Below are 27,353 nucleotides of genomic sequence, written 5' to 3'. Positions count from 1 at the left end.
TTTGATAAGAGGAGAAACTGTTTCCAGTGGCAGAAGGGTTGGTAACCAGAGGACTCAGATTTAAGATAATGGGCAAAAGAACCAAGGGGAGATTTTTTTACACAGCAAGTGGTTATGATCTGGAATGCATGGCCTGAAAGGGTGGTTGAAGCAGATTCAACAGTAGCTTTCAATATAGAATTGGATGTATACTTGAAGGAGTGAAAATTTGCAGGGCTATGGGGAAAGAGCGGGGGAGTGGGACTAATTGGATAGTTCTACCAAAGAGTCGCATAGGCACCAGGGGCCGAATGGCCTCCCGCCGAGCTGTAAGATCCTATGAGTAGGAAGAAATGGATCTGTCTTTTGACATCCAGTTTATAAAGTTTCCAGACATCCCACTCATGAGTGTCTGCGCCAACCTTGGCAGTACTAAATTCCTGGAATGGATGCTGAGTGCAAGTTGCTGAGAGGCATCCAGAATCGTCTGTGTTGGGCCGAGCTGAGAGTGAGCGTGACCTCATTAAAAAACAGCAATCATTCCTTCTCGGGTCACATCTGTGTTTGCGCGATGTGGAAACAGTTTTACTGCCCTGTGGGACTATTCTACTTCAACCCCGAGCGAACACGCAAGTTTAATAAACTGTAAATCCATAACAAACTCATAAAGGGAGGGTAGAATCCTGAAAAGAGAAGGCCGAGAGCTGCCCTCTAAACTTAAAACTGATAGTTTGTTGTCATTACTTTGGTTATACTATGGCTGGTACAGAAACCGGAACCGTACCCAGTGCCAACAGAACAGAAGGTATACTTTAGGGTCATCATCATCATCATAGGCAGTCCCTCGAAATTGAGGAAGAGTTGCTTCCACTCCAAAAATGAGTTCTCAGGTGACTGAACAGTCCAATACGGGAATTACAGTCTCTGTCACAGGTGGGACAGTCAGTGGTTGAAGGAAAGGGTGGATGGGGAGTCTGGTTTGCCGCACGCTCCTCCTGCTGCCTGCGCTTGTTTTCTGCATGCTCTCGGCGATAAGACTCGAGGTGCTCAGCGCCCTCCCGGATGCTCTTCCTCCAATTGGGCCAGAGGTCTTTAAGATTATGAAAGGGGATGGGGCCGAAATTGCCCCTTTCTTTACCACTACGGTGCGGTAAGTAATCACCGCCTAGTCGGCACGGAGTCGCTGACATTTCACGAATTGCTCTCGCGGATTTTCCCGGCAGAGAACATCTCCGCCCCGCCTGTGTTGCCGCCCCGCCGACTCCTTACCCGTCCGGCGGCGATCCCCTTTCCGCCCCGCACGAGAAATTGCCCTGCGGGAGCGGCAGCAACGCCAGTCGGTGCCACTAACAGCGTTCTCCGGCGGGAAGCTGCCCGGGGGACTGGGCAGCGCGTCCGCCCTTAAAAGGTAAGGGTGCACTGCCGCTGCCGCCATTTTTATTTTGCTTGCCGGCCGACTCCGGGGTCGGCCAGACAACGGCGGCCACGGATTCGGCCGAGCCGCCAACAGTACCGCTCTTGGGTACTGGGCCGATGTCCTTCCCATGGTGGCCCAACGAACCTCTTTGCAGAGTTCGCAGTGGCGCTCCCCTTTAACCGATGACCGCTCCTGACGTCCGCCCCGCTCCGACACCACCTCCACCCCTCAAATGCCCAACCTCACCGTCCGGACACTGGCGGTTGAATAAAAGGGGCAAAACCGCGTGAGTGTACCCCCTTTCAGTTGGGCGGCAATTTCGGCCCCGATGTTTCCACTCGCGTGTATTCAAAGTTAGCAATCGCAGGCTGTTAAAGTAATTTTATATTAACATACACAATTAAAAGCAAATGCAAGAAAGCATGAATTTGGAGAATGCGGGCATCGATCCCAACAGGATCGATGCCCGCATTCTCCAAATTCATGCTTTTCTTACATTTGCTTTCAATTGTGTATGTTAATATAAAATTACTTTAACCGCCTGCGATTGCTAACTTTGAATTATTTTTATGATAACATTCGTGTCTGGTTTCAAACTAGGAGTCAAAAATATAAGATGGTCACCAATAAATCCAATAAGGAATTCAAGACAAACTACTAAGAAAGTGCTTGGAATGTGGAACTCACTACCACCGGAGGTGCTTGAGGCGAATAGCTTCGATGCGTTTAAGGGAAAGCCAAATAAGTACACGAGGGAGAGGGGAATAGAAGGATTCGCTGATGGGTTGAGATGAAGAGGGGTGGGAGGAGGCTGGTGTATTAGTATGGTATTTGGCAGTCCCTTGTATCGAGGATGATCCGCTTCCACAGTAAAAGGCTGGTATGGGGCATAAACACCGGCACGGGCCAGTTGGGCTGATTGGCCTGTTTCTGTGCCAGGTCGATGTCATTCCATGAATTGTTTGGTTAAAATGCCCTCTTCGGCTCTCGAGCACCAGAGCCTAGTGGGATTTGTCGCAAAGCTGATGGGAGCTGTTGAGTAGGTCGGTACCTGCCCCCGCTGAGCTCATACACCCCGGCACTGGAGAGTAAGATCTGCCTGACCCCATCAAAGCTCCAAAAAAGAACGGGTTCCAGATTTGACCGCACATAGCGAGCAGAAAAATATCTTCCTCAAGTTAACTGCCACCAACAATTCCTGCCTGGGCTTGCCAAAGCACTGCTTATTGATCACCAAGGTCTTAGGTTCTGAGCTTCCCCTAGTCAGTGCTAAGTCGGCTGGTCAGGGGGTCATTTTAACCCAATGGGCAGAACGACCACTGGGAGCGGCAGCCTGGATTTATGTGCTCGAATCTCTGGAGTGGGGCTTGAACCTACGACCTTCTGACTCAGAGGAGCGAGCGCTACCCACAGAGCCATGGCTGACAGCTTGCTACCCAATGGTGGGTTTGAGCGGACCAGGCGACAGAGAGTCACTGGTTACTCTGCCATCTGCAGACCAGACAAACATCAGGAGTCTGTGACTGGAGCTCGGCACAAACAGTGGGGGGGGGGGTGGGGAAGGGGAGGAAGGGGGAGGGGAAGACGTCGGATTGCATTACACCCATTTTTCCCGGCGTAAAATGGCTGCAACATGTTCCATAGAACCATAGAAATTTACAGCACGGAAGGAGACCATTTCGACCCATCGTGTCCGCGCCGGCCGACAAAGAATCTATTCAGCCTAATCCCACTTTCTAGCTCCGAGTCCGTAGCCCTGTAGGTTACGGCACTTCAAGTGCAAATCCAAGTATTTTTAAATGTGGTGAGGGTTTCTGCCTCTGCCACCCTTTCAGGCAGTGAGTTCCACAACCCCCAGTGAAGACATTTCCACTTTATATCTCCTCTAAACCTCCTACCAATGACTTTAAATCTATGCCCCCTGGTTATTGACCCCTTTGCTAAGGGAAATAGATCCATCCTATTGACTCTATCTAGACCCCTCATAATTTTATACACCTCAATTAAATCTACCCTCAGCCTCCTATGTTCCAAAGAAAACAAACCCAGGCTATCCAATCTGTCATAGAAACATAGAAACATAGAAAATAGGTGCAGGAGTAGGCCAGTCGGCCCTTCGAGCCTGCACCGCCATTCAATAAGATCATGGCTGATCATTCCCTCAGTACCCCTTTCCTGCTTTCTCTCCATACCCCTTGATCCCCTTAGCCGTAAAGGCCATATCTAACTCCCTCTTGATTAAGTCCAATGAACTGGCATCAACAACTCTCTGTGGCAGGGAGTTCCATAGCTCAACAATTCTCTGAGTGAAGAAGTTTCTCCTCATCTCAGTCCTAAATGTCCTACCTCTTATCCTAAGACTTTGTCCCCTGGTTCTGGACTTCCCCAACATTGGGAACATAGCTAAATTTCTCCAGCCCTGACAACATCCTCGTAAATCCCCTCTGTACCCTCTCCAGTGCAATCACATCTTTCTTGTAATGTGGTGACCAGAACGGCACACAGTACTCCAGCTGTGGCCTAACCAGTGTTTTATTCAGTTCAAGCATAACTTCCCTGCTCTTGCATTCTATGCCTCAGCTAATAAGGCAAGTATCTTGTATGCTTTCTTAACCACATTATCTACTTTCCAATTTCTGGGTCGCGAGGTCCTTGGCCCGATCTGTGCCACTATATTTGTCCTTCGCTGTTTTTAGGTGTCCCCGGCGGCTGCCTAATATCAGCATCGGCCCAATTTAAATATGCAGAGGAGGGCCTTGTACCAGATTCAGGCCCCCTCGGCAATATTTGCCAGAAACTAGTCGGAGCATGTGCGGGCACGACATTCTCCATTAAGAAGCTTAGTTCTACAGAGGTCTAACCTTAAAGGGGATTGCTGGATGCCAGGGTTAATAGGCAAATAAATGTATTTCAACTTAGCTTGATGTGGGTCTGGCGAGGGGAAGCACAAGTGGGGTACTGCCGGTCTGCATTAGCCATGCTCCCCCCACACACGCCTGCCCCCCCCAGGAAGGATGCCACCGGCAAGGCACGAGGCCCAAATTGGTCTGTGGGACGAATGGCGAGCTGCCTCTAGGGATGCGGCAGCCCTGGCAGTTTGTGCCCCCCCACCCCCGATTATTCAAATGAGCCCTGAGGACCAAGTTACTTGAGGGAGATGGGGGTTCTTGGACCCACCTCTTCGGGCGCCGACGAATTTCGACCGCACCGGGGCGACTGTTGTTAATGCCGGGAACACCAATAGGTGAGCCGAATGCCGTCAAACTAACGTTTTCTCAATGAGAATGATTCGAATGGTTTCCATTTATTAAGTAGGGCATTGATGTAATATCTGGCAATGGGCACCAGTTAGCTTCTCTCAAAGGCCAGTGTCAAATGGGTTGCAATTATGCTGCGCGATATTAGTAATAAAGATTCAGAAAATTGCTCTGCGCACTATTTAACAAAACTATTTTAAAACGGGGAAGTTCCGTGCAAACATGCCAACACATTAATTACTAATGTCACAAGGCCCAATTTCAGCCCCAGGTTCACAATCTGAGTTCAGCCCTTCATTGCATCTTAAATGCAATTTTTTAACTAGTGATTAAACATGAAGGGGTTTCTCTGCTCTGTCAATGGGTGTCCCTGTCCTCTGGCGGAAGAAAAATAAAACTGAATGTCTTGGTTTCCATAGCACCCCAGCAAGCAGTTGGATATTGTGCCTGGTGTCAAAGGTCTCGCTCCAAGCCAGCAAAAGGCTGCCCTCAGGAAATGGGGAACATCCACGACAAAATGTTCATTTCCTGTGCAGATGGAATGATAAGGATCTGAGAGTGGTGGGAGCTGAACACTGTTCTGCTTCTGCTGGGAGTTTAGGTTTCCTCGCTGTAGCAACAGAACGCCTTCTCCCGCACAACGACACGCTGCTCACCCAGCACGTTCCCAACTTGTCCGAAGATTGCTCAAATTGGTCACATCCACGGATACTGGGGGTAAAGACAGCTGGTGCTCAACCTGGCCTGAGGATCCATCCCAATGTGAGGTGTCAGATGGTGATCCAACCAATTCTTGTTTTTATTCATTCCTCGGTTATGGGCGTCGCTAGCAAGGTCAGCATTTATTGCCCATCTCCAACTGCCCTTGAGAAGGTGCTGGCTCGCTAGGCCATTTCAGAGGGCAGTTAAGAGTCAACCACATTGCTGTGGGTCTGGAGTCACATATAGGCCAGACAGGCTAAGGATGGCAGATTTCCTACCAGATGGGTTTTTACGACAATCCGGAAGTTTCATGGTCACCATTACTGATACTCATTTTTTTAAGTTCCAGATTTATTTAATTAACTGAATTTAAATTCCCCAGCTGCCTTGATGGGATTTGAACTCATGTCTCTGGATCATTAGTCCAGATCTCTGGATTACTGTCCTGTAACATAACCACTAAGTTACCGTACCCCAGCCAGTGCTGAAGGCATGAGGTACAGTCAGAAATTCCTGGGAACTCAAGGGCTGGTCTGAACCACCAGAATCTTTCAGCTGTCAGAAACCCAGTCATTTATTCTATTTGATGCAAAATATACCACTGCATTGTTATAAAAAAAAATTCAATCACGGGATATGGGCTTCGCTGGAAAGGTCGGTATTTAAGGACATAAGAAATAGGAGCAGGAGTAGGCCATTTGGCCCCTCGAGCCTGCTCCGCCATTCAATAAGATCATGGCTGATTGGATCATGGACTCAGCTCCACTTCCCCGCCTGCTCCCGATAACCCTTCACTCCCTTATCGCTCAAAAATCTATCTCTGCCTTAAATATATTCAATGACCCAGCCTCCATAGCTCTCTGGGGCAAAGAATTCAATTGATTTACAACCCTCAGAGAAGAAATTCCTCCTCATCTCAGTTTTACATGGGCGGCCCCTTATTCTAAGACTATGTCCCCGAGTTTTAGTTCCCCCTATGAGTGGAAACATCCTCTCTTCATTTAGTGCCCATCCCTAGTTGCCCTTGAGTTTGTGGTGGTGAGCCTTCTTCTTGAACCGCTGAATTATACAGAATGTTACAGCAGAGTACGAGGCCATTCGACCCCAATAGTTCATGCCGGAGTTCAGGCTCCACACATGCCTCTTTCGACCCTACTGCATCTTGTGTGGTGAAGGTACTTGCACAGCGCTGTTAGAGAGGGAGTGCCAGGATTTTGACGATGAAGGAACGACCAATATATGTCCAAGTCAGAATGGTCTGTGTGACTCATTGAAACATAGAAAATAGGTGCAGGAGGAGGCCATTCGGCCCTTCGAGCCTGCATCACCATTCAATATGATCATGGCTGATCATGCAACTTCAGTACCCCATTTCTGCTTTCTCTCCAATACCCCTTGATCCCTTTAGCTGAAAGGGCCACATCTAACTCCCTTTTGAATATATCTAACGAACTGGCCTTAACAACTTTCTGTGGTAGAGAATTCCACAGGTTCACAATTCTCTGAGTGAAGAGGTTTCTCCTCATCTTGGTCCTAAATGGCTTACCCCTTATCCTGACCCCTGGTTCTAGACTTCCTAAACATCGGGAACATTCTTCCTACAACTAACCTGTCCAATCCTGTCAGAATTTTATATGTTTCTATGAGATCCCCTCTCATTCTTCTAAATACCAGTGAATATAAGCCTTGTCGATCCAGTCTTTCTTCATATGTCAGTCCTGCCATCCCGGGAATCAGCCTGGTGAACCTTTGCTGCACTCCCTCAATAGCAAGAACGTCCATCCTCAGATTAGGAGACCAAAACTGTACACAATAGTCAAGGTGTGGCCTCACAAAGGCCCTGTACAAATACAGCAAGACCTCCCTGCTCTTATACTCAAATCCTCTCGCTATGAAGGCCAACATGCCATTTGCCTTCTTCACCGCCTGCTGTACCTGCATGCCAACTTTCAATGACTGCTGTACAATGACACCCAGGTCTCGTTGCACCTCCCCTTTTCCTAATCTGTCACCATTCAGATAATATTCTGCCTCCCTGATTTTATCACCAAAGTGGATAACCTCACATTTATCCACATTATACTGCATCTGCCATGCATTTGCTCAGTCACCTAACCTGTCCAAGTCACCCTGCAGCCTCTTAGCATCCTCCTCACAGCTCACACTGCCACCGAGCTTAGTATCACCTGCAAACTTGGAGATATTACATTCAATTCCTTCGTCCAAATCATTAATGTATATTGTAAATAGCTGGGGGCCCAGCACTGAACCTTGCGGTACCCCACTAGTCACTGCCTGCCATTCTGAAAAGGACCCGTTTATCCTGACTCTTTGCTTCCTATCTGCCAACCAGTTCTCTATCCACGTCAATACATTACCCCTAATACCATGTGCTTTAATTTTATACACTAATCTTGATAGAGAATTCAAACAGGCTCATTTAGACAGACTGTGAAAATTCACAGACCCCCAAGTCAAGGCTGCTACATGCAGTTCGGCATGTTGCATTAACTCATCAATCAACTTGACATTTCGGACCTTGGGTAGCGAGCCAATAAAACGTTAAAAGACTTTCAATTGAGCCAATAAGGTCAAAGAAGGCGAGTTCTTTTCTGTAAATTGATCCAGGTATAAAATACAGCCATTTTGACCATGTGTCTCAGTAAGACAAAGAAACTGGCAATCAGCCAGCAGTTTGTTGCTCTCTGCCAAGATTAAAAAGTTAAAACTACCATCGGAGTTCGTATTTCATTGGAAATTAAGAGATCTAACAAATCTCTTGTGTGGGACCTTGTCAAAAGCTTTTTGAAAGTCCAAATACACCACATCCACTGGTTCTCTCTTGTCCACTCTACTAGTTACATTCTCAAAAAATTCTCGAAGATTTGTCAAGCATGATGTCCCTTTCATAAATCCATGCTGACTTGGACCGATTCTGTCACTGCTTTCCAAATGTGTTGCTATTACGTCTTTAATAATTGATTCCAACATTTTCCCCACTACTGGTGTCAGGCTAACCGGTCTATAATTCCCTATTTTCTCTCTCCCTCCTTTTTTAAAAAGTGGTGTTACATTAGCTACCCTTCAATCCATAGGAACTGATCCAGAGTCTATAGAATGTTGAAAAATGACTAGGAGGGGAACTTAGTGTTTCCATGCACCTGCTCTCCTTGATCCTTCTAGGTGGCAGAGGTCGTGGGTTTGGGAGAAATTAAATTAGTTAGACATTTGGATGTGAATTACAAAATGTGGATGACTCATCAAAAATTAGGTCATTCTGAGCATGAGCTAGGAAAAGCAGCTGAACTGTTACAGTACTTGGTCTCTCCATCTCTGTAACCTTCTTCAGCCCTACAACCCTCCCTATCTCTGTAACTTCCTCCAGCCCTACAATCCTCCCTATCTCTGTAACCTACTCCAGCCCTACAACCCTCCCCATTTCTGTAACCTCCTCCAGCCCTACAACCTTCCCCATTTCTGTTACCTCCAGCCCTAAAACCCTCCCTATCTCTGTAACCTACTCCAGCCCTACAACCCTCCCCATTTCTGTAACCTCCAGCCCTACAATCCTCCCTATCTCTGTAACCTCCTCTAGCCTACAACCCTCCCTATCTCTAACCTCCTCCAGCCCCACAACCCTCTCTATCTCTGTAACCTTCTTCAGCCCTACAACCCTCCCTATCTCTGTAACTTCCTCCAGCCCTAAAACCCTCCCTATCTCTGTAACCTACTCCAGCCCTACAACCCTCCCCATTTCTGTAACCTCCAGCCCTACAATCCTCCCTATCTCTGTAACCTCCTCCAGCCCTACAACCCTCCCCATTTCTGTAACCTTCTCCAGCCCGACAACCCTCCAAGATCTTGCTGCTCCTCCTGGGGGTATGGAAGCATAGTGGTTATGTCACTGGACGAGTTCAAATCCCACCACAGCAGCTGTGGAACATAAATTTAGCTAATTAAATAAATCTGGAATAAAAAGCAAGCGTCACCGTGAAACTATTGGATTGTTATTAAAACCCATCTGGTCCACGAATGTCCTTTTGGGAAATAAATCTGCTGACCTTACCCTGTCTGGCCCACCGATGATTCCAGACCCACAACAATGTGGTTGGCTTTTAATTGCCCTCTGAACTGGCCTACAGGAAATGGATCATAATGGGGGCAGGCCTTAGATGCAAAGCCAGGCCGACTGGTTGAAAATGGGTCGCTCGGGGCCTCGGCCAATGTCAATCAGTGGTGGAGTCGTGGTGATGTCACAGCGTGTGTGTGCGTCACCACGCTCTCTCCCCTCCGTTAAAGGGGAGAGATTGTATCATTTTTTTAAACTTTGGTCACTGGGCCACCAGGGAGGGTTTCGGCCGGGCCAGTGGCCTGGCACCCAAGAGGGAGTGCCGGGCTGCCCATTGGTGGCCCGGCCTAACCCGGGGGGCAGTATTTTGCCAGCGATCGGCTAGTCAGCCGGCAAAAAATGTTTTCATTGCGGCTCTGGCAGTGGGCCCTCCCCTTTAAGGGCGGCCACGTGCGACGTTGGTGCACTGGCAGAAAAACCTGTTGGAGGCACCGCGCGGCGGGGAATCGAGGGGTTCGGGTGAAAATCGATGGGTAAGTATTTTTTATTGCTCAACATTGGCGGTGCAACTACTTAGGCGGGTTGTGGTCCAGGCCAAAAACTCCCCGACCTGAATTTAGGTCGGGTCGGCCTGTTGACCCCAAAGCGGCGGTCATTCGATTTTTAGGAATGGCCGCCGCAAACGGTCTATTTGAGACCCTGAATTTCGGCCCCCTCGTGTCTCTGAAGTGTACAGGTTACCCAGCGAACGTAGATCCGGCCTAGTTTCGAATATACTCCACTCCAGGTTTGTTGGGTGGTCCAAGCTTCCGTCCATTATGCAAATAAAGTAGTGACATTCCGAGTGCAACTGATACACTGCGGAATCCCAGTAACAGCTGAACGGTTACTGTTTCTTCTGCAAGAGCAACTAGGTGACTGATGATGGATTTCAGACCCGCCGGCTCCCTCAGTTTTACAACAGCTTATTATCCAGCCCCCAAACTACGGAACAGAGCCAGGCTAGTGGATTTGTTGCTCCTAATGCAACATTTTTTGATGGGTTTCAATTTATTCTGCCCACACTCTGGAGAGGAAGTGTAGACTCGGTGAAATGTGCTTGGGTTCAGACAACCCTCGGCTTAACCTTCCCACAAATGTTGCTCGAAAATGTTACAATTTTTAAAAACAAAATGGGGCCGAAATTGCTCCTTTCTATAAGGCCTCTGGCCGTCGGAAGCGGCGGCCACGGGTCGGCGTGGAATGGCCGCCGAGTCTCCGCGGAGGGGCCGCCATTTTAAAAACTGTCCTTCTTCAGTTCTGGAGCGGTGTCCGGGACCGTTCTGCCCGTTTCCCCACCGTGGTGTGCACGCGCCGGCCCCTTACCCACTGGCGGCGACCTCTTCCCGAAATTGCCCCTCGGGAAATTGCCCATTTCCCTTTCCCTTAATCCAATCTTTCTTTCCTTCTCTTCATTTTTCTCTCTCTCTCTACCCGATTTGACATTTAATTCACCCAACAGCTTGTATTTATATAGCTCCTTTAACGTAGTGGAACGTCCCCAGGCGCTTCACAGGAATACGATGAGATACCCGCTCTGAATTACACTTCCTTCTCCGTCCTTGTGCAGTTTATTTCACAATCCATCAATGTGATTGGTGAAGGAGACAGGCCGTTGCTTTCCCTGATCACTCAGGTCCCCGATGCTCGCACTTCCAGCAACTTGAATGCAAAACATTTTAAAACCTAAACTTACAAGGCAGGCGCCGTTAGTTGCCCTGCTACAGCAAAATCTGGCCCGATATATTTGGGGAGACTACCCTAGGGTAGCCACAGCTGTGAGTTACTGAGGATTCAGAGAAAGTGCCAGATTTTGGGCAACTAATGCTGTCGAAGCCAAAGATTTCTTAGGTCTCTTCTCTCCTTGGCTGGGAAGGGCATTGGAGACCCCACTATCTAAGTGGTTGGGTGTCATTAGGATATGGGGCAACAGCGGGTATATGGAGTTAGGTCGCAGATCAGCCATGATCTCACTGAATGGCAGAACAGACTCGAAGGAGCTCAATGGCCTCCTCCTGTTCTTATGCTCCTGCGTTCCACTTCCTTATGAAATGCACCTGACCCAACCACAATTCGGGGACAGGATTGGCAGCCGTCGCTAAGGGTGGCCCAAGGTTCCGCTCCTCCTACCTGCGCAGGCTGAGTGCACCCCGCGGAACTTTTGCTCCATGTCCTTTTAACCATGGTGCTGTTCTGTGCTGCAACATGCATCAAAAGGCGCTTCACAGGAGCGTTATCAATGAAAAGGTGACACTGAGCCACATAACGAGATAATAGTACAGGTAAAGAGGTAGGTTTTAGGGAGCGTCTTAAAGGAGGGGAGAGGTGCGGAAAGATTCAGGGAGGGAATTGCAGAGTTTAGGCCCACTGTCACCGTCTCAAGGGTAACAGTGACGGGCAAGAATGCCGGCCATGCCAGTGATGCCCACATCTACAACAACTATTGTGTTCCGAACACAGATAGACTGCGCACAGGGAGGTTAAAGTAACAGTGACCTCAATCTTTATTAAGACACTCCAGAGTGAGGAACAGGCCTTAGGGGCCGGCTTATATACAGTGCTCCCAAGGGATGCTGGGATCCCTTGGGACTTCAGGGGATGCGCTCCCTGGTGGCGGAACACGGGAGTGCATGCTTTACAGATACACAACAACAACTTGCATTTAACAAGCACCCTTAATGTAGTAAAACAAGCCATATAAGGATATTTTAAGACAGGTGACCAAAATCTTGGTAAGAAAGGTAGGTTTTTAAGGAGGGTCTTAAACGTAAGAAATAGGAGCAGGAGTAGGCCATTTAATAAGATCATGGCTGATCTGATCTTGGCCTCAGCTCCCTTCCCTGCCCGTTCCCCTTAGCCCGTGACTCCCTTATCGCTCAAAAATCTATCTCCACCTTAAAATTATTCAAAGACTCAGTCTCCACAGCTCTCTGGGGCAGAAAATTCCACAGATTCACGACCCACTGAGACAAGAAATTCCTCCTCATCTCAGTTTTAAATCGGCGACCTCTTACTCTGAAACTGTGCCCCTTAGTTCTAGATTCCCCCATGAGGGGAAACATCCTCTCTGCATCGAACCTGTCAAGCCCCCTCAGAATCTTATATATTTCAATAAGATCACCTCTCAGTCTTCTGAACTTCAATGAGTATAGGCCCAACCTGCTCAACCTTTCTTCATATGACAACCCCCTCATCTCATGGAATCAATCTCGTGAACCTTCTCTGAACTGTCTCCAATGCAAGTATTTCCTTCCTTTGAACAGGAGAACATAATAAATAGGCCATTTGGCCTCTTGAGCCTGCTCCGCCATTCAATAAGATCATGGCTGATCTGGTCATGGATTCAGCTCCACTTCCCTGCCCGCTCCCCATAACCCTTTACTTTCTTATCGCTCAAAAATCTGTCTATCTCTACCTTAAATATATTCTATGACCTAGCCTCCACAGCTCTCTGGGGCAGAGAATTCCATAGATTTACAACCCTCAGAGAAGAAATTTCTCCTCATCTCAGTTTTAAATGGGCAACCTCTTACTCTGAAACTGTTCCCCCTAGTTTTAGCTTCCCCTATGAGTGGAAATATCCTCTCTGCATCCAGCTTGTCAAGCCCCTCATTAGCTTATAAGTTTCAATGAGATCACCTCTCATTCTTCTGAACTCCAATATATATAGGCCCAACCTACTCAACCTATCTTCATAAATCAACCCCCTCATCTCCGGAATCAACCTAGTGAACCTTCTCTGAGCAGCCTCTAATGCAAGTATATCCTTCCTTAAATATGGAGACCAAAACTGTACGCAGTACTCCAGCTGTGGCCTCACCAATACCCTGTACAGTTGTAGGACTTCTCTGCTTTTATACTGTATCCCCCTTGGAATAAAGGCCAACTTTCCGTTTACCTTCCTGATTACTTGCTGTACCTGCATACTAACTTTTTGTGTTTCATGCACAAGGACCCCCAAGTCCCTCTGTTCTGCAGCACTTTGCAATTTTTCTCCATTTAAATTATAATTTGCTTTTCTATTATTTCTGCCAAAGTGGATAACATCACATTTTCCCACATTATATTCCATCTGCCAAATTTTTGCCCACTCACTTAGCCTGTCTATATCCCTTTGCAGATTTTTTGTGTCCTCCTCACAATTTGCTTTCCCAACCCATCTTTGTATCATCAGTAAACTTGGCCATATTACACTCGATCCCTTCATCCAAGTCATTAATATAGATTGTAAATAGTTGAGGACGCAGCACCAATCCCTGCGACACCCCACTCATCACTATTTGCCAACCAGAAAATGACCCATACATAAGAACATAAGAAATAGGAGCAGGAGTCGGCCATTCGGCCCCTTGAGCCTGCTCCGCCATTCAATAAGATCATGGCTGATTCGTTCCTGGCCTCAACTCCATTGCACCGCTAAAATGAAATTAAAATGAAAGGAGGAGAGAGAGGTGGTGAGGCAGAGGGGTTTAGGGAGGGAATTCCAGAACAAAATCCAGATGGAATATGTACTCACGGCGACTCTGCCCCAAACACCATCACCACTTTCTCTCCGGCGTGGTTACTGAGCATGGTGAGCTTGAACAGGTGGTTGATGGAGCTCTGCCGAGAATACAACATGCCCGAAGCGGTCTTCATGGGTGACAGGTTCAGTTCCTCGGCCTCACAGGGCTCGACCTGTAGCTGAGCCCGCATGGCATAGTCGGTCACGCTGTAGCTGTCTTCGCTGCAACACCGTAATAAAGAAATCATTGTTAGAGTCACAAAGCAGCGGCAAAAAATAAAATATAACATTTACCCCTCCACCATTTCCTGGAGGTCCTGACTCCCACCGAGGTAAAGATCCATCGCGGCCAGTAGCTCTCGTGTACAATGTCCTATTTAGTTTCCAATTTGCCTCTTACCTCTGAGTCAGAAGTCATTTTGGGACTTTAGAGTGGGGCTCAAAATTTTAAATTATAAGAACATAAGAATTAGCAGGAATCGGCCCCTCAAGCCTGCTCTACCATTCAATAAGATTATGGGTGATCTTCGACCTCAACTCCACTTTCCCGCCCGATCGCCATATCCCTCGATTGCCTTGGACTCCAAAAATCTGTCGATCTCCGCCTTGAATATACTCAGATTATGAGGACAGATTGCATAGACTAGGCTTGTATTCCCTTGACGAGAGAAGATTAGCGATGATCATGATTGTGGTGTTTAAGATGATTAAAGGATTTGATAAGATACATCAAGAGAATCGATTTCCTCTCTGGGGGAGCCCAGAACAAGGGGGCATCACCTTAAAATTAGAGCAAGGCCATTCAAGAATAATGTCAAGAAGGACTTCTTCACATAAATGATCGTGGAAATCTAGAACTCTCTCCCCCAAAAGGTTGAGGTTGGGGGTCAATTAAAAATGTAAAAACGGAAATCAACAGACTTTTATTATGCAAGGTTATTAATGGTTACGAAATCAAAGTGGGTAGACATAGTTAGCATACAGATCAGCCATGGTCTAATTAGCTCCCGGTCCAGCACAACGCCTCGATTTTAATTTCTCTCACTTATTTTCAAATCCATCCATGGCCTCGCCCCTCCCTATCTCTGTAACCTCCTCCAGTCCTACAACACCCACCCCCCCCGCCCTCCCCCCCCCTGAGATCTCTGCGCTCCTCCAATTCTGGCCTCTTGGGCATCCCTGATCTTAACCGCTCTACCATTAGCGGCCGTGCCTTCAGCTGCCTAGGCCCCAAGCTCTGGAATTCCCTCTTACTACAATCTTTTTTTCCCTTTCGTTATTTTTCTCTCTGAGTCTGATCTGACACTAATTCTCCCTCCTTCTCAGTCCTTCCTCTGTTTCTTTCTTAATCCTTTAAAGTCATTGGTTAAAAAGTTAGACTGTTGGTCCTGTTGTTCACCAAGGTCCCAGATGCCCCGTTGCCCCCGGTATCAGCTCGTGCTTCCAGCAAGTTACAAGGCAAAAACAACAAAAAGAGCTGAACACTGCAGGAAAAAGTCTGACTAACTGGGCCCGCTGTGGGATGCCCCACTCCAGCATATTCTGGCCCATTATAAACTGAAGCACATCATGAACCAATTATAAACTCAGAGCTGTAAGACCAATTACATTTATAGTATCCCCACCACCCTCCAAATGCTAAAGAACTTTCCAGATCGCTAAAAGCACAGCTCACTGAGTTAGCAATCACCCTACGGGGCAACTATATGCCAAGGCCGAATGAGCAATTGAACACAAGAACATAAGATTTAGTAGCAGGAATAGGCTAAGGCTTCTTCGGCAGCACCTCCCAAGCCGGTGATCTCTACCACCTAGAAGGACAAGGCCAGCAGACGAATGGGAACACCACCATCTCCACGTTCCCTTCCAAGTCACACACCATCCTGACTTGGAAGTATATCGGCCATTCCTTCATCGTCGCCAGGTCAAAATCCTGGAACTCCCTCCCTAACAGCACATGTGGGAGCACCTTCACCACACGGACTGCAGTGGTTCAAGAAGGCGGCTCACCATCATCTTCTCAAGGGCAATTAGGGATGGGCAATAAATGCTGGCCTTGCCAGTGATGCCCATATCCCATAAACAATGTTAAAAAAAATGCGGCCCCTCAATAAGATCATGGTTGACCTTCGATCTCAACTTCACCTTCCCGCCTGATCTCCATATGTCATGATTCCCCTATTGTCCAAAAATCTATCTATCTCAGCCTTGAATATACTCAACGATTCAGCATCCACAGCTCTCTGGGGGTAGAGAATTCCAAAGATTCATAACTCTCTGAGTGAAGAAATTCCCCCTCATCTCAGTCCGAAATGGCGGGGAGGTGGGGAAAGAGTGTTTAGCTACAATGGTCCAGCCATCATGGCGTGGGGTAGATTCGATTGAGCAGCTGGTCCTCTCTTGCCCGACGATTTTGTATGTTCGCCAAATGGCAACCAAATTCAGCTAACAGTGGGCAATCTGGCTTTTGGTTTGTTTAAAATATATTGGGTAATTTTGTGAATCATTCCAATAAAAACCTCCTCACATTGCGGCGATACCTCTCTCCCTTAGGTGCACAGTCGCCGAGTGGTTATAGTATTGGGCTAGATTTGCAAACTCTGGTTGGACATGAACCCGGAGGTTTCATAACACAACCTCTCACCTCGCCCCCAAGCCCCCTGCCATTGGCCGCTCGCTGCGCCCCTGCCCACAGCAATCTTGTTGTAACTAATAAATACAAGTGTTCGAAGAAAATGAACAAACCACTCACTTTATTTTTAATGCTCCTCTGATTTGCTCCTGGGTTGCTTGTTAACACAGCATCTGGGGGATTAATCAGTAATTCCAAGCGACTCCAGGACAGCCCTGGAGGGTTGGTAACTCGATACTGCACCAGCAATCCAGCTGCAAGTTCCAAACCCACCATGCCAAGTTGGGAACCTGAACACAGTAAATCTGGCAAACTGTGGGCCGGCACCAGATAAAGTGACAAGCTGCCGGACTGTTGTTAAAAACCCAACTGGTTCACGAGTGTCCTTCGGGGAAGGCAACCTGCCAGCCCGAACTGGTTTGGGACTACATGTGACTCCAGTCCCACTCTACATGGTTGACTCTTAGTGCCCTCGAGGCGATAGGGATGGGTAATAAATGCAGCCTTGCCAGGGTCGCCCACATCTGGAGAACTAGCCAAAAAAATAACTTCAAAACTTTCCAACTTTGGTGAAGGCGTTAAAGAGACAACAGCGGATCGGTTGCCCATTATACACCCTGCCCAATTCTGCCCCCCCGCCACCCCGCCATACCCAGCTCTCTCTCTCCCCAAGAAAGCTTTTATTAACATAGCACCTTTCCTGACCTCAGGCCATCCCAAAGCACTTTACAGCCAGTTAAACACTTTCAAAGTGTAGTCACTGTTGTAATGTAGGGAACCCATTGACTTCAGTCATCAACTGATCGGCTAGGCTTATACTCACTGGAATTTAGAAGAATGAGAGGAGATCTCATAGAAACATATAAAATTCTGACGGGTTTAGACAGGTTAGATGCAGGAAGAATGTTCCCGATGTTGGGGAAATCCAGAACCAGGGGTCACAGTCTAAAGATAAGGAGTAAGCCATATAGGACCGAGATGAGGAGAAACTTCTTCACCCAGAGAGTTGTGAACCTGTGGAATTCTCTGCCACAGACAGTTGTGGAGTCCAGTTCATTGGACAAATTCAAAAGGGAGTTAGATGTGGCTTTTATGGCTAAAGGGATCAGGGGGTATAGAGAGAAAGCAGGGGTGGGGTACTGAAGTTGCATGATCGGCCAAGATCATATTGAATGGTGGTGCAGGCTCGAAGGGCCGAATGGCCTGCTCCTGCACCTATTTTTTTTTCTATGGTCTGACCACCCACTGCACATACCCTGTGGAGGTTGAAAAATCCATCCTCGGTCTATCACCTCAGCTGTTCGGTGTCTAGTTGTTGCTCCTATTGGTGGCCGTGCCTTCAGCTGCCTGGGCCTTAAGCTCTGGAACCCCCTGGGAACGGTAGCATAGTGGTAATGTTACTGGGCTAGCAACCTTAGAACTCGACCAATGATCCAGAGATGCAAGTTTAAATCCCACTACGTGGCTGGGGAATTTAAATTCTGTTAACTAAATAAAGCTGGCGTCGGTAATGATGACCACAAAACTATTGGACTGTCGTAAAAACTCATCTGGTTCACTAATGTCCTTTTGGGAAGAAAATCAGTCATCCTTACCCGGTCCATTAGTTTAATTAGTCTATTCTGTGGGTCTGGAGTCACATACAGTATGAAATGGCCGAGCAATTATGTGGCTCAGTGTCAAATTATGTTTGATAATCGCTCCAGTGAGACATTTTACTACGTTAAAGGCAATATATAAATGCAAGTTGTTGTTGCTTCTGCCAAGTGCTTTGGAATGCTTTATTAATGTTAAAGATGCTATAGAAATGCAAGCGGTTACCATAGGCAACACGTTGATTGCCACTGACCACATGTGTCAAATACTTGTCCACAAAGCCTGGTCAACTTTTCAAAAAATAAAAGCACCGAATAAAGACTTGAATTTATGTAGCGCCTTTCACAACCACCGGACGTCCCAAAGCGCTTTACAGCCAATAAGGTATTTTTTTGAATCTGGTCACTGTTGTAATGTGGGAAACACAGCAGCCAATTTGCACACAGCAAGCTCCCACAAACAGCAATGTGATAATAATCGGATAATCTGTTTTAGTGATGTTAGTTGAGGGATAAATATAAAACAGATTATTTGGTTCTTTCTCTCGTTGCTGTTTGTGGGACCTTGCTGTGCACAAATTGGCTGCCCTGTATCAATCAGTGCAAGGCTTTCTTTATTTAGGAACCACACCTAGATGACTCAGTTGGCAGCTATACAGATCTCAGTGTGATATGAGACAGGCATGAGCCTCAGCACCCTTCCCTTACCCAACACCATCCAAAATGTAGATTAACTGGTCGCTTGCTATTTGTGGAACCTTGTTGTGTAAATATGACTGTGTTTACCGACATAAAGTCAGTGACCACACTTCAGAAGTAATTAATTGGTTTCAAACGCTTTGGAATATTCCGAGGATCTGAAAGGTGCTGTATAAATAGAATCACAGAAGTGCATTCCAGGTCCTAATCACTTGTTGCGTAAAAAAGTTTTTTTTTAATGCTGCCTTCGTATCTTCTGCCAATCACCTTAAATCTGTGTCCTCTGCTTCTCAGCCCTTTTTCCAATGAGAACAGTTTCTTCTCTCCATCTACTCTGTCCAGACCCCTCATGATTTTGAACACCTCTAAGGAGAACAACCTCGGCTTCTCCAGTCTATCCATGTAACTGAAGTCCCTCATCCCTGGAACCATTATTGTAAATCTTTGCTGCACCCTCTCTAAGGCCTTCACATCCTTCCTAAAGTGTGGTGCCCAGAATTGGAAACAATACTCCAGTTGAGGCTGAACCAGTGTTTTATACTGATTGGAGTTAGTGTGGCTAATCTCACTCAGTCCGGCCTTTCAGTCAGGATTGTCCTCCCAACTCACTACTAATCATTTGCTTCGAAATCTAATTGGTTCATGATCATTTCCATATTTTTGTACTCCATACCTGTCATGTATTCAACTATCATTGTAACCCATGTATAAGCTGACCTAAGTTGTACACCTTGAGAACATTGACCACAAGGTGTGAACTTGTGGGAGACACTCCTAACCTAGACTTTCAGGTATAAAAGGGGAAGCTAGACCCACCTTCGTCATTTGAGGTCTTGGTAATAAATGTAACTGGTCACAGAGTGACCGTCTCTCAAGTATGGGCCTCGTGTGCATTTATACTGTATAGTAGGGACATATCATTGGTGACGAGAAACTGGGATTTAAACCACGCGAGCATGGCCACTAGCAGCACAGAAGAGAGGTACTGTGTTGGTGATGATTGGGACGACTTTATTGAGAGACTACAGCAAAGTTTTGTCACTAAGGAATGGTGGGACAGGATTCGGCCGTCAAACGCAGGGCTCATCTGACGGTTTGTGGATCCAGAACGTACTCCCTGATGAAGGACCTTCTAGTGCCAGAGAAGCCGGCGGACAAGACGTTTGAAGAGCTCAGTAAGTTGATCGGGGAACACCTTAAACCGGCGAGCAGCATGCACATGGCGAGACACCGGTTTTACATGCACCGGCGGCGAGAAGGGCAAAGTGTTCCAGACTTTGTGCCAGATCTCCGGTGACTGGTGAGCCTAAGTAAGTTCACAGATGCTGCAAGTGGAGATGCTGCAAGACTTTTTTTATTGAGGGCACCGGGCACGCTGGGGTTTTCAGGAAACTGAGACCAAAGACTTGACCTTGGAAGCGGCACACAGTTCCTCCAGGCAAACAAGGGCAATTGAACATGTCCCAGCATGTAGTCAAACCCAAAGGGAGAATTCAACAGAGACAATGGCTAGCTGAACGGCAATTCATGCCATCACAATGACAATGTGGCCAGTAATGGGGCCATCAACACCTGTTAATGGTGTGCTTAAGGACAGTTACAGAGACAGTGAGAGACGATCAACTGGTAATAGACCTTTTGTTTCCAACAACGGGGCCTCCAGCTCATGCTGGAGGCATGGAGGCAAACATCCAGCCAGAGCTTGCAGGTATCAGCAATATACCTGCAGAAACTGCAACGTCAGCGGTCACTTGGCACATATGTGCAAGAAGCCTGCAGCCAGGTTGATGTACGAGGAGGATGGGGACAATGTAAGCCCTACGAGGCCAAATTAATACTGGGGGAAATCGCTGGAAGCTGAAGTTCAGCGAGTTCATGTGGAGCCCATATACAGTTCGTATACCAGGACGCCACTGATAATGATGAAAGTGCTCCTCAATAGCCTCCCAGTATTAACGGAGCTAGACATGGGAGCCAGCTAGTCCCTGATGAGTATCCAACAGTTCGAAAGGTTGTGGGTGTCCAAGGCCAGGAGGCCAAAATTATTGCCAACTGATGCACAGCTACGGACTTATACAAAGGAGATCATTCCGGTGCTAGGCAGCGCCATGGTAGTCGTGACCCACAAAGATTCGGAGAACAGGTTGCTACTCTGGATTGTCCCGGGGGACGGTCCCGCACTACTGGGGAGGAGTTGGCTTGCTGTCATGAAGTGGAAATGGGGCGATGTCAATGCAATTTCTTCTGTATCATGCTCACAGGTCCTGGACAAATTTGACATTATTTCAACCCGGCATCGGCACTTTCATGGGGGCCAAGGTAGTGATTCACATAAACCCGGACGCCAGGCCAGTACACCACAAGGCCAGAGCAGTGCCGTACGTGATGCGCGAAAAGATAGAAGTTTTGAATTGGATCGCCTGTTGAGGGAAGGCATCATCTCGCCAGTCGATTTCAGTGACTGGGCGAGCCCGATTGTGCCGGTGCTCAAGGCGGATGAGGATACGTGGCGATTACAAGGCCACCATCAATCGGGTGTCACTCTAAGACCAGTACCCACTACCAAGAGCGGAGGACCTCTTTGCGACGCTATCCGGTGGCAAACTTTTTTCAAAATTGGACCTGACCTCAGCTTACATGACCCAGGAGCTGGCGAGTGAGTCGAAGAAGCTGACCACCATCACGACACACAAGGGGTTGTTTGAGTATAACAGATGTCTGTTCGGGATTCGTTCGGCCGTTGCGATCTTTCAGCAAAATATGGAAACCCTCCTCAAGTCGATTCCAAGGACAGTGGTTTTTCAAGACAACATCCTCATCACGGGTCGTGATACTGAAGAACACCTCCACAACCTGGAGGTGCTACGCAGACTGGACCGGGTAGAGCTGCGACTGAAAAAGGCGAAGTGCGTCTTCTTAGCTCCAGAGGTAGAATTCCTGGGGAGGAGGATAGCGGCAGATGGGATCAGACCTACTGCGTCCAAAACAGAAGCAATCCAGAGAGCACCCAGACCCCGTAACACGACGGAGCTGCGTTCGTTCCTGGGGCTCCTGAACTATTTTGGTAACTTTCTTCCCAAATTGAGTACGCTGTTAGAGCCGCTACATGTGCTCCCACGCAAAGGTCGCAAATGGGTCTGGGGGGACAGCCAGGAAAGGGCTTTTGATAGAGCACGCAATTTGTTACGCTCCAACAAACGATTAACGTTATATGACCCGTGTAAGAAACTTGTTTTAACATGCGATGCGTCGTCCTATGAGGTCGGGTGTGTGTTGCAGCATGTGAATGCCAATGGTCAGTTACAGCCAGTATCTTATGCCTCCAGAAGTCTGTCTCAGGCAGAAAGGGGCTATGGGATGGTAGAAAAGGAAGCGTTAACATGTGTATATGCAGTAAAAAAAAATGCACCAGTACCTGTTTGGCAAGAAATTTGAGCTGGAGACAGATCACAAACCCCTAACGTCCCTTTTGGCCAACAACAAGGCCATAAATGCAAATGCATCAGCCCGCATACAGAGGTGCGCCTATGACTACACAATTCGGCACAGAAAACTGCGCCGATGCACTCAGCAGGCTAGCCACCACTGAGGGGGTAGCTGAGCATCATGCTGAGATGGTCATGGCTGTTGAAGCTTTCGAAAGTGAAGGCTCACCTGTGACAGCCCATCAGATTAAAGTCTGGACAAATAAAGACCCGCTACTGTCTTTAGTTAAGAAATGTGTCCTGAATGGGGACTAGGCAGCCACGTACGGGGCATGCCCTGAGGAATTTAAACCGTTTCATAGGCGCAAGGATGAACTCTTGATTCAGACCGATTGCCTACTGTGGGGAAACCGAGATCATGCCCCAGATGGGCAGAGAGGTGTTTATCAGAGAACTTCACAATGAGCACCCGGGCATCGTCATGATGAAGGCAATTGCCAGGTCACACGTTTGGTGGTCAGGGATAGATACAGACCTGGAACTTTGTGTTCGCAGGTGCAACACGTGTGCTCAGCTGGGCAACGCACCCAGGGAAGCCCCCCTTAGCCCGGGTCCTGGCTCGCCAAGCCATGGTCATGCATCCATGTGGACCACGCAGGTCCTTTCATGGGAAAAATGTTTTTGGTTGTAGTAGACGCCTACTCCAAATGGATTGAGTATGGCACTTTAAATTCAAGCACATCCTCTGCCACGGTAGAAAGCCTACGGACAATGTTCGCCACCCATGATCTACCAGATGTCTTGGTCAGCGACAATGGCCCATGCTTCACAAGCACTGAATTCCAGGTCTTCATGGCAGGCAATGGAATCAACCATGTCAGAACAGCACCGTTCAAGCCGGCCTCAAACGGCCAGGCGGAACGAGCAGTGCAGATAATCAAACAGGGGATGCTCAGAATCCAAGGGGGTTCCCTACAAAGCTGCTTATCACACCTCCTGTTGGCCAATAGATCCCAACCACACTTGCTCACAAGGGTTCCACCCGCAGAGCTGCTAATGAAAAGGACGCTCAAAATCAGGTTATTCCTTATATACCCTACTATGAAAGAAATTGTTGAGAGCAGGAGTCAGTCACAATGTGACTACCATGATAGGAATGCGAGGGTGCGATGTATTGATGTCAATGACGCTGTTTTTGTCCTTAATTACGCTGCAGGGCCCAAATGGCTTGCAGGCACTGGCTGTAAAGCACTTTTGGGACATCCCTTAGGTCATGAAAGATGCTATATGAATGTAGAAGATGTGGTGCAGCTGTACAAAACCCTGGTTAGACCACACTCAGAGCACTGAAAGTAGTTCTGGGTACCACACCTTAGGAAGGATATAGTGGCCTTGGAGGGAGTGCAGCGTAGGTTTACCAGAATGATACCCGGACTCCAAGGGTTAAGTTACGAGGAAAGATTAGACAAATTAGGGTTGTATTCCCCAGAAATTAGGTGGTTAAAGGGTAATCTGGTTGAAGTTTTCAGGATATTGTAGATAGAGAGAAACTATTTTTGCTGGTTGGGGAGTCTAGGACTAGGGAGCACAGTCTAAAAATTAGAGCCAGACCTTTCAGGAGTGAAATTTGGAAACACTTGTACACACAAAGGGTGGTAGAAGTTTGGAACTCTTCTGCAAATGACAATTGGTATTGATGCTAGGTAAATTATTAATTTTAAATCGGAAATTGACAGTTTTTTGTTAACCAAAGGTATTAAGGGATATGGGCTAAAGGCGGGTATATGGAGTTAGGTCGCAGATCAGCCATGATCTCATTGAATGGCAGAGCAGGCTCGAGGGGCTGAATGGCATCCTCCTATTTCTATGTAACTTGCTGCTGTTCTCTTCACAGGTGTTGATGGAACTGTTGGTTTTGTGTACATGATTTCCCCTTTGCTGGGGAAATTAAACTGCATCCAACTCATTTTGCTTCGGCGTGTTACAAAGAAGGGTTGTTTTTCCGCAGTCCTACAAATTCTGGACTGGATTTGGGCCCCCGGTTCCAGAGGAGAAATGTTTGTTCCACCTGCCCCACTCACTGACATACACTGCTCCCCAAACATCACAGCACTATTACAGAAAAAATGCAACTTGCATTCAGCTGTTCCCACATGTAAACGGAATGCTTCAGCAACTCGCCTGTATGCAAGTTGCCAGAGTTAAAGTAGCAGCCAATTCCCCAGTACAAGACAAACATTGCCACAAAGATAACAAGACCTCCTTAACATCATTAATTCTCTTTCTGCTGTTGAACTCCCGGAGCTGGAACTTCCCGGAGATAAAGACAACCCCGATACAATACTTCAATGCCCACAGACTCCTCCCCACCCCCTCAACCCCCCCCCCCACCAACCTCCTTCACCATTGCAAGCTGCTTTCAATCAGCGCACGTCTGTTTATGCTCCCAAACCCTTAAGTCATTCTTAATTGGTCGAATAGGCTGGGGCGCCCAATTACAGGCTTCCGAGGACTTGGCGAGAGACTGGGCTTAAAGCCACAGGCCTCACAAACTGAAACTGCAGAGAATTACCTCAAATTTTACAGCACCAAATCAGGTCATTGGGCCCAACTGGACTGTGCTAGTGCTTATGCTCCACTCGTTCCTCCTCCCACCCTTATTTCATCCTCCCACCCTTATTTCATCCCACCCCATCAGCGTAAACTTCTAATTTGCCATTTCAGTGGTTTTACTCAGCACATTTGACAAATGCAGAATTCATGACATTTTAAAGGCAAAGGGTAACCTTGTGTATCCTCAATTTCAGAAATCTTGTACGCTGTTAAATTTGTTGTTTAAAAAAAATCATAACTATATTATATTAAAAATTAGAAAAGCTGTGGCACATTTCATTATAAATTTCTATGTCCGTATTTAAGATGGAAATTGCCTGTATAAACTTGTCCAACTGTAATTTTAGGCACATAAAAGAAAATTTTAATTTGATGCTCAAAATAGGGAATTCTGTTATTTTTAGGGGATGCACCAAAAGAATTCTTTGAACATCTTCCACTCTCCATGATGGGCCGACTTGAGGACACAAAACATCTGCAAAGGGATATAAACAGGCTAAGTGAGTGGGCAAATATTTGGCAGATGGAATATAATGTGGGAAAATGTGAGGTTATCCACTTTGGCAGAAATAATAGAAAAGCAAATTATAATTTAAATGGAGAAAAATTGCAAAGTGCTGCAGTACAGAGAGACCTGGGAGTCCTTGCGCATGAAACACAAAAAGTTAGTATGCAGGTACAGCAAGTAATCAGGAAGGCAAATGGAATGTTGACCTTTATTGCAAGGGGGATGGAGTATAAAAGCAGAGAAGTCCTGCTACAAATGTATAGGGTATTGGTGAGGCCTCACCTGAAGTACTGCGTACAGTTTTGGTCTCTGTATTTAAGGAAGGATATACTTGCATTGGAGGCTGTTCAGAGAAGGTTCACTAGGTTAATTTCCGAGATGAGGGGTTTGACTTATGAGGAAAGGTTGAGTAGGTTGAGCCTGTACACATTGGAGTTCAGAAGAATGAGAGGTGATCGCATTGAAATTTATAAGATAATGAGGGGGCTTGACAAGATGGATGCAAAGAGGATATTTCCACTCATAGGGGAAATTAAAACTAGGGGACATACTCAGAATAAGGGGCTGTCCATTTAAAACTGAGATGAGGAGAAATTTCTTCTCTCAGAGGGTTGTAAATCTGTGGAATTCTCTGCCCCAGAGATCTGTGGAGGCTGGGTCACTGAATATAGTTAAGGCGGAGATAGACAAGATTTTTGAGCGATAAGAGACTAAAGGGTTATGGGGTGCGGGCAGGGAAGTGGAGCTGAGTCCATGATCAGATCAGCCATGATCTGATTGAATGGCGGAGCAGGCTCGAGGGGCCAAATGGCCTACTCCTGCTCCTGTTTCTTATGTTCCTATATTCCAGTGAAATGGTAATGCCAGGAGTTAGAAAAAGGTTAGTCTGGATAGGGTGTGAATGGCGGAATAATGACCAGCTGCCATTGGAGACAAAGACAAAAAAATTACATAAGATCGTGGGGGAAGGGAGCCAACTATGGGCAGGGGTTATGGTCTGAAATTGCTGAACACAATGTTGAGTCCAGAAGGTTGTAAACTGTCTAAACGAAAGGCGAGGCAGTTTGAATTATATTGATTGATTTATAAAGCCATCGTACAAAAAAGAGAGTGATTCCCCACTCCCACAACACTGTACACAATCCACCCAGACATAGGTCAAACCTCAATGTCTCAGCAGAAAGAAAGAACTTGCATTTTTATAGCACCTTTCAATACCGCAGGTGTCCCAAAGCGTTTTACAGCCAATTACGTATTTTTGAAGTGTAGTGACTGTTGTAATGTAGGAAACACAAGAGTCAATCTGCTCACAGCAAGCTCCCACAAACAGCCATTGTATTAATGACCATATCATCAGATTTTAGTGATGTTGGTTGAGGGATAAATATCGGCCAGGACACCGAGGATAACTCCCCTGCTCTTCTTTGAAATAGTGCTGTGGGATCATTTATGTCCACCTGCAAAAGCAGACAGGGCCTCGGTTTAACGTCCCATCCGAAAGTTGGCACCTCCAACAGTGCAGCACTCCCTCAGCACTGCACTGGAGTGTCAGCCTAGATTATGGAATCTAGTCTCTGGAGTGGGACTTGAACACACAACCTTCTGACTCAGATGAGAGCGCCCCAGTTGGTGTGCTGATCAATGCTGTTCCAATGCCCGTTTCCACCCTCGCAGTGAAATCGCTTCAATTCCCATCTATCGTAACCCTACAGAGAATAGTAAAACATGCGGGAAGGTGTGACCTACAGACCAGATTTTATAGTACTTACATTGTTCAAGTTACCAAACGTTTTAAGTGGCTTATAAAGTGTAGCTGGAAATCATTAAGTGCAGCAGTGTTATTTTAACATAGCATCCAAAAAAAATCAACGAGATCTTTCACCACTCTGGCTCTGGGGCTGTTTACTCTACAAT

General features: G+C 47.0%; 1 protein-coding gene across 1 annotated transcript in view; it reads right to left on the bottom strand.

The window, feature by feature from the left end:
• Positions 1 to 27,353, bottom strand: part of LOC139265421 (rho guanine nucleotide exchange factor 26-like) — a 208,162-nt gene that overhangs the window by 13,903 nt on the left and 166,906 nt on the right. Inside the window, exon 12 of the mRNA XM_070882424.1 lies at positions 13,980 to 14,189. Within this exon, the coding sequence (XP_070738525.1) occupies positions 13,980 to 14,189 (210 nt within the window). The remainder of the gene's footprint in view (positions 1 to 13,979; positions 14,190 to 27,353) is intronic.

The sequence above is a fragment of the Pristiophorus japonicus genome, chromosome 6 (genome assembly GCF_044704955.1).
Source record: "Pristiophorus japonicus isolate sPriJap1 chromosome 6, sPriJap1.hap1, whole genome shotgun sequence".
Lineage (NCBI taxonomy): Eukaryota > Metazoa > Chordata > Chondrichthyes > Pristiophoridae > Pristiophorus > Pristiophorus japonicus.
This window is presented reverse-complemented; position numbering and strand designations above follow the sequence as displayed.